An 8,309-nucleotide genomic window follows, 5' to 3' on the forward strand; every position below is an offset into this window, starting at 1 on the left:
ATATGGCTTAAAAGTCATACTACCAATGTTGTATCTGCTATTCTTACCTCTTTAAGCAATATTCTAAGGTCTTAATATGTTCTGAGATAAGTAAGATGATGAAAAGGCCATACGTCTTGTTATGTGATCATATGCTGCTTCTAATTCATATTTTTTTACTGCTACTATTTTTCTAATTTTTTTGTGGTCTCTAACCTATGCTTGCAGGTAGGGGTGGCAAACAGGTCGAGATTCGCTATGCCGACTCACATAACTCACACAAAAAAGCGAGTCGAGCTAGAAATTTAAGATCGCTATAATATGAAAGCTTGCTTAATACGCACCGCTTAATCAATGGGTTTTGGCAGGACGGGACGAGTTTGTCCGGCAAGACTTTTGGCTTTAAGATGATAATTGAATTTGAAACATTACTTTTGTATTCGTATTTGAAATGTTTGTTCATTTTACTTTAAATTATAATTTTGACTATATTTGATTGATTAGAGATTTGAATAATATTTAATTATATATTTTGGGCAATGTTTTGTGTCGGACAATATTGATTTCGTTATTTTATTTAAAAAAATTTGGTTAATGATTATGTTTTAGATATTTAAGATTATAAATACTTTAGTGTTTGTAAATTTAAAATATAATTTTTTATGTCTTTAAAAATTATAAATTTATTGAGATGTTGGTGAAATTATAAGTTTACAGGGCAGGATTTTGATGAGGTGAGGTGGGAGTGGGAGTACAGAACATGCTAGCTCACTTTTTTTTTTTACCAATGATAAGAGACTCGAACCTGTAACTTCTTAATTGAATATGGGGAGACTATGCCATTTAAACTATAACGCCTTGGTACATACTAGCTCACTTGCCACCCCAGTTTGTAGGTATTTAATTTGCTCCCTTTCATGATAAAAAGAGGAGTAATTGGAATAAAGAGAAAATAAGGATAGAAAGGCTTATGGTTTATGCTATAAACCTTTATGCTAAAAATGTTTTGCGAATTTTTTATTTGGCTTTATTTTGGATGATTTGGGTTTATTGTCATAATTATTGTATAGCTACATCTATTATGAGGGAGCTTAAATCTTTGGACTCACAGAAATTTTTTTGTAAATAAAAGGGAGGTTATCCTATTTTTATTAATTTTCTTTAAATGCTCTTTTAAAATGTTTGTGATCAAGAGATATATAATTATCATAATCGAACTAGTGATCGAACTAATTAGGTTACTATTTTGTTGGTTCAATTGATTAATTCGATCCTACATAAAAAAAATAGTCAAAAATTTAAAATACATATCTTTATTAATATTTCAAGAATAATCAACTCTCAAATTCTTTTTTTTACGAGTAAAGGGTCATAAAGCCCAAAAACAGAGAACTAAATAAAAATCATTCTGATAAATTTAACCCCAGAGGCATCCGTCATAAGCGTCGTAGAAAGGAACGTCGGAGGAGAAGAGAAACAGGTGAGCCCAATCTGACAAAGATGAACCTTCTTAACCAACAAATCCGGATAGAAATTCCTTTCTCTGTAGATATGGGAGATGCGAACATCCCATGAATGAGCAAGAAGTAGCTTGATGGCGTGCGGTAGGGGGTTTCTGCATCTCTTGAGGAAGTAAAGTTCTGGATAAAATTGGAAGCGCAGAGGGAGTCCGTCTCAACCAGGAGCTTCTCAATGCCTAGGTCACGAGCCAACTTAATCCCTGCGTACAAACCCCATATCTCAGCCAAAGTGATCAAACAATTCTCCAAATTCATCATGAATCCTGTAATTGTTCTGCCCTGACAGTTCCTAATCAGACCACCACAACTCCCCATGCTTGCCGGTGGGGGATAACTGAACCATCAACGTTCAACTTAAACCAATCCTTAGTTGGGAGTTTTCATCCAATCATATATTCTCTACTGGTACTCAGTATTGAAACCCCAGCTTCAAAAATGGCGAAACAATCCTCGTAGTTCTTGGCCAGGTAAATAGCTTGATTAAGTAATATATCAGGGGTAGAGGGGGAGTCTTGAAATATGAGTTCATTTTTACTTTTTCATGCTAGGTTGCAGGTGGTGATGAAAATAATGGGCCAACTGATTCTATTTCTATTATGAGGGCTTCACAAATTCTCTTTTAGCCAGAGTTGGGTATCTGTCTGAAAGAAATATTGCTACCAAGCTCTTTCAAGTTCTGCTGATGAAAGGGCAATCACGCACAACATGGAACAAGGTTTCGTGGTTATTTGAACATCTTGGACCTGTTACTTCAGTTCGTCTTTTTCTAGCTCTAATCTCATTAGTTAAGAGGACATTTTGAGATAGAAGCCAAGTGAAGGCTCTCAGACGTTGAAAAAATTTGAGTTTTCATATTTCATCAAAAGAAAACACACTGCTTAGGTTGGATTGGTATATTACTAAATATGTAGATTTAATAGAAAAAATTCATGTACTTGAGGGGATCCAACAAATCATATCATCTCCTAAATTCCATTAGAGTGCTTTAATTGATGTTATCATAACGATAGTTTTACTAGGTAGAATTTGGTTTAGAATGATAAGCTTCTAGGTATCGTCACCTACCCTCCAAATTAGATGAGGTGTGAATTCATTCCATATTTTAACGATACCTTCACATATTAGAGCTACTATTTTTTAGCTTTACAGTAGGTATCAATGTTTCCCTGCAGTCATACTTACTACAAAGTACTTTCACTCAAAGAGATTATTTGTTGATCAACTCTCAAATTCTAAAAGTAACTAATATAAAAATAGATATAAAATTAGTGAGTACTACTATAATAATATCTTAATTTAACAAAATAAGAATACCAATTCATGAACTATATCAAAAAGTAATTTCAAAGTTTGAGTATCAGTATATAATTAAATAATTATATATATACATATAAGTTTTTTTTTTCAAAATAAATAATTTTTATTTTATTTTTATATTAAATTAGTTACTATTTTTTATTTTAGTAATTCATCAATTAATTTGTACTTATTACATTATTTAAGTATGTGTTAAAAAAATTAATATTAATAGATCATATAATTATAAATAGCAAAAGTATTTTATGATTAATAAAAGTATTTTTATTTACTTTTTAATTTATAGATATTTAATAAAATTTAATGTTTATGTTTATAATTATATGCAATTAAAAAATAATTAATTTAAAATATTGAATATAAAAAATGTTGAATTAAATATTTCTGTGTGTGTATATATATATATATATGTGTGTATTAATTAGGATATTATATAAAATTAAAATATATACTTTAAAAAGCATAAAAGATAGAAAACAAATTGGTGTAGTGGTTGTTAATCTGGTCTTTCTATTGACCGATTTATTTTTTTAAATGGTTAAAACACTAAATTAGATCGAATTAGTGTACAATTCAATGTTATAAAAATCGGATTGGATCAGTCGGTTGGACCGGTTTAATCTTAAAAGATTTGTAATTAGTGATCCTTTGATTTATTATATGCTTCATGATTTTATCGTTTTATTCTTATAAAAAAAATTTTGCAATTAATGACTGTATGATTCATGTTTTGATTGTTTTGTTATATAAACAAAATTCTGTTTTCATTATTTGGTTGCACTGTCCCGTTCTTGATCTCCACCGACTTGCTACCCATCCTCCGTGTTGGATTCTTTTTGTTTCAGCCTCTGTTGTGTTCTATGTTTGTTTTGGACTCTGTTGTGTGTTTATTGTGCAACACTATCATTTTTTGTTTTATTTTTTGACTTAGTTACATTAAGACAATATTCTCTATCTTTAACTTGTGCATTATAATTCAATCCAACTATTTTTAATAGAAGTATAATTATGTTAATTATCAACAAATTTGTAGTAAGTTATTGCATATTTTGATTATTAATTACATTTAGTTGGTGATATTTTACGTAGGGTTTTAAATTTGAAAGATATTTAAGATGTTTATTTATAATTTATTTATTATTTTATTATGAAACAATTTTTTGGTTTAATCACGGTTAGATTGGTTAGACCAATAAACTAATGAATCAGTGACTAAAATGGTTTGATAATCGATCCGATTTTTAGAATTTTAGTACAATTCATTAATTTTTTGATCAAACCAGTAGTTTCAGTTTGATTTTTACAACTATGAAAGAAAAAATTATTGAGTTTGAAAATTTTTTTATTATTTATTGTGATGACAAATATTTGGTTGATTGATTAAAAATTGATTCCAGTTTATAGTGTGATATTTATGTTACAAAGTTTTAGGATTGACATTAATATATATAGTAATTTGATTTGATTTAGAAAGAATCAACCATTAAGAACAAGATATTAAAGAGATTAATGTTGATAATTACGAGAGAAATGGACATAATATTAATGTCATGGTTGTTTTCTTTTTTATTTGGTAGCATTAATCTCTTTGATGTATTACTCTTAATATAGTTAATTCTTTCCAAATCAAATCAAATCACCATACATATTAATGCTAATCCTAAAATTTAATAACACAAATAATTACACTATAAATTAGAATAAATTCTTAATCAATCAACTAAATATTTATCATAACAATAAATAATAAAATCTTTTTTTTAAACTCAACAATTATTAATACAATAATAAAAAAACAATTATTAATACAAATATATAGTCAATCTATTTGTTTTAATTTTTTAATGCTTCACAAAAGAAATGTGTAATTGTGTGTGTATATATATACGAAACTTTTTTTTCCTTCTTTTATTAACCAAACCTTTCTTTTATTTATTCACCTAATTGCAACAAATAAAAAGATAAAAAAAAAAAAACTCATACAAGTATACAATACTTGAAGAACAAAACTGTTACAAAACTTCCCTACATAATTAAGTGTTGTATGTATGTCCCGAATATTTGCCTTCACTATAGTCGAATGCCAGTTTCTAAATTAAAGAAAAAAAAATCTAAACAATATTTGTTACGACTCTTTAATTAATTATTATAATCTAAATTTAATTAAGTAGATGAAGAAACGCAAGATGAATTGATCCGAATGCATTGGAGGAGAATATTCAAAGATTTAAAGGAAAAGCAATTGACGAGTCCGCAAATGATGGCCGTAGGATCATATCCTATCCAATCAATGAATAAACATTAAACAGGTTTGAAAAAGTCCATCTTGTTCGTATTGATTGTATTGAAAGCAATGAGCCAATCACAAAATACATACACAAATTAATTAATAAATTTCCCTCTTTCATATATATATATATGTGGTACAGTTCATGCCATCCACACTACTTACTACTTATAACAAAGTAGTTTTCACAAGATAAATACTAAACTACACATACATGAGTTTCATTAATATATAATATAATTATTAATTACCTCTTTATCCTTATTTATACCAAAGCACAAGCCACATTCGTGAGATATCAGATATGGCTTTGTGTTCAGATATTAGATTCAATAATAATATTGTTTTGGTTTTGTTGTTGCTATTTGGCAATGAAGCTTTGGGTGTGTTTTCTTCGGTGGTGGCAGAACAAGAGGCTGATAGAGTTTACAGGCTACCGGGGCAGCCTGTGGTGAAATTCAAGCAATACGCTGGTTACATCACAGTCAATGAGACTCATGGAAGAGCACTCTTCTACTGGTTCTTCGAGGCTACCGACAAACCTGAACACAAACCACTCCTTCTATGGCTCAATGGAGGTATCTATCTATTTCCTCTGCTCTGTTTTTTTCTTTCTGTTTAGTATACAGTTTCAAGAGGAATGTTAGGAGTCAGTAATTTTAATATTTTGTAATTATTAATTGGTTATTAATAATATTTTTAATAGTACGAGATTATATTTAATGATAAAAGGTTACTCATTTTTTTTATGATTAAGTACTAACTAAAAAAATACAAAAATTATTGATCCCTAAACTTTTTCTAATTTCAATTCATTGAACCGCTACTTAAACAACCCTAATTTTAAAAGTTACATTACAAATTCAGATACAACGTATCAAGAGGCACATAATTTAGCGCTTGAACTAAAACCTCAATTGTCTGGTATTTCATTTCACAAAAGTCAGAAATGCTGATTCTAGATTCTAATACCTTTGGCAAAATCTTCATTACCACGTACACTCAAATTTTATACTTTTTATTAACTTTTAACACATTCGCATCTACTCATGATATTAATATAATTTCTATCTGTATTATTACATTAAATTCATTAGCTTATTAATAAGAACTGACGCACCTATTTAGTCAATCTTTTTATAGATTAAATATGTAAGTTTTAATATTTAAAACAGTAGAAATATTTTTTTTTTGTAAATTATATATAATAAAAGATATTTAAAAAAAAGGTTTAATGCATGTTATTCAAGAATGTTTGAAGGTAGCGTTTGAATGAAAGACTCATAATGAAAGACAAAAACTTAAAAATAGAGATTGAAATAAGTTGTAGTATTATGTTTGGTGTAAAGTGAAAGACAAAGATTGAAATAAAAACGAAATTTTAATTTAATTTGTACAAAAATTAAAATTAAAATTAATTAATTGAAATAGAGATATTTTAAGTATAGAATGTTATTAAAGTGCTAACAATTTCAATCTCTTATGTCCTCACTTTTTTAAAATAATAAAATACTAAAATTTTGGAGATATAAAGACTAAAATTGTAGTATTAATCTTTAAATCAGATATTAGTTTTCTAATTTTTGTTCTAGTACTTCAAAAGAAACACTATCTAAGAGTGTTGGTTATATATTGACCAAGAGATTTTTAATTTGTCCAAAATAAAATAAGCATACAAGACAAATTTTCGATTGGGTAGCAGCCTTTGGAGTTTATTAACAGTTTTAATTGTATGGAATGATTGTGTGCTTAAAAAAAAAAGAATAAAATGAGTATGACAATGCAGATAGTTAGTTTAATAGAAAATTAGAAATATAGAATATTAATAAATAATATTATATATTTGAGTATTTTTATGAATAAAGTCTAATTAAATTAAATGATAAGAGTATAAAATTTAGAATAATGTTATTTATAATTAATTTTTTTTATGTCAAATAAATTTGGTTGAACTTGATTAACTAAAATATTTGGATATATAGCATTATTTAATATTACATTTAATTTGATAAAGTTTTTTTGAAGAGGTACAAACACAATGAGTGTTTTTAAAAACATCTAAGGAATAGCTTTTAAAAATTGACTTATATTTATAAAAATTAAAAAATTTAATATAATTTCATATATTAATTAAAATTTAAATTAAAAAATTATTATAGTTAGTAGTCTTAGTACGTATGTATATTCATATCAATCAGGAACAATGACTGACAGTACTATATATGTGTAATATATTAAGTTAGTTGGAAACAATAATTGCATTAAAAAAACTAGATCCGTTCAAAACGATCATGGATGAAGACACATACATGAAATTAACAAGCTGCCAAGTACACGCCACTATGTTAATAATGCCCAGATTTATGTCACAAACACTTCATCACAATATCATGATTATCCTTGATAGTAATGGACTAATAATGGTGTGTTTCATAAAATTAATATACTTTCAAAAGTTTTTTATTCTTTTTAGTTTCTTAAAAATGATTTTTTGAAAGTTGTATGTAGAAGTCATATATATTTGATAAAATAAAATAAAAATTAAAAATAATTTTTAATAAACATAAACAATAATAATAGTGTTTAATAAAATTATATTAGACATTTTAATTTTATAAATATTTTCAGTTTTTTACAAATAATTTCAATTTAAAAGCACTCCCTAATAATTTTTAAAGTCAAAAGTGTATAAGCTCATGATGAATATTTTGTTTTACCAAAGGTAATTGATTCTCTTAAAAAGTTTAAGCACATCACTAATAAGATCCATCCTAAGTCATATTGAAATTTTTAATTTCTTTTTGATTTGTGAAATAATATGTGATATTTGACATTTTTATATTTTCTATTTTCTGAATTTTTTTTTTATAAAAAGCAGAACTAAAAATAATTAAAACAGAAGATAAAGGTATGTTAATTATTTTTTCCATAATCTAAAAAATAAAAATATTAGAAAAAATATTTCATATTATGAACATATATATCTGTTCCTATAGAAGGTATGATTCTGTATCTAGTATATCAATGATGAGTCCAATTTTAAATTTACACGTATATTAAGAAAATAATTAAATGTACGTCATTACTAAATTAAAAAATAGTTTAAAAATTGCCATCAATATTAAGTCATTGATAGTGGTAATATTAAAAAAAAAATTAATTAGTTATACTGGATAAGAGTTGGTGAAAAAGTTTAGACTGGATTC

General features: G+C 26.6%; 1 protein-coding gene across 1 annotated transcript in view; it reads left to right on the forward strand.

Moving 5' to 3' along the window:
* The first annotated feature begins 5,302 nt into the window (after window positions 1–5,302).
* The window catches only part of LOC107477202 (serine carboxypeptidase-like 34), a 12,789-nt gene continuing 9,782 nt past the window's right edge, over window positions 5,303–8,309 (forward strand). The window contains exon 1 of the mRNA XM_016097187.3: window positions 5,303–5,681. Coding sequence (XP_015952673.1) covers window positions 5,408–5,681 — 274 coding nt within the window. The 5' untranslated portion in view covers window positions 5,303–5,407. The remainder of the gene's footprint in view (window positions 5,682–8,309) is intronic.

This window comes from Arachis duranensis, chromosome 3 (assembly GCF_000817695.3).
Source record: "Arachis duranensis cultivar V14167 chromosome 3, aradu.V14167.gnm2.J7QH, whole genome shotgun sequence".
In the NCBI taxonomy this organism is placed as follows: Eukaryota; Viridiplantae; Streptophyta; class Magnoliopsida; order Fabales; family Fabaceae; genus Arachis; species Arachis duranensis.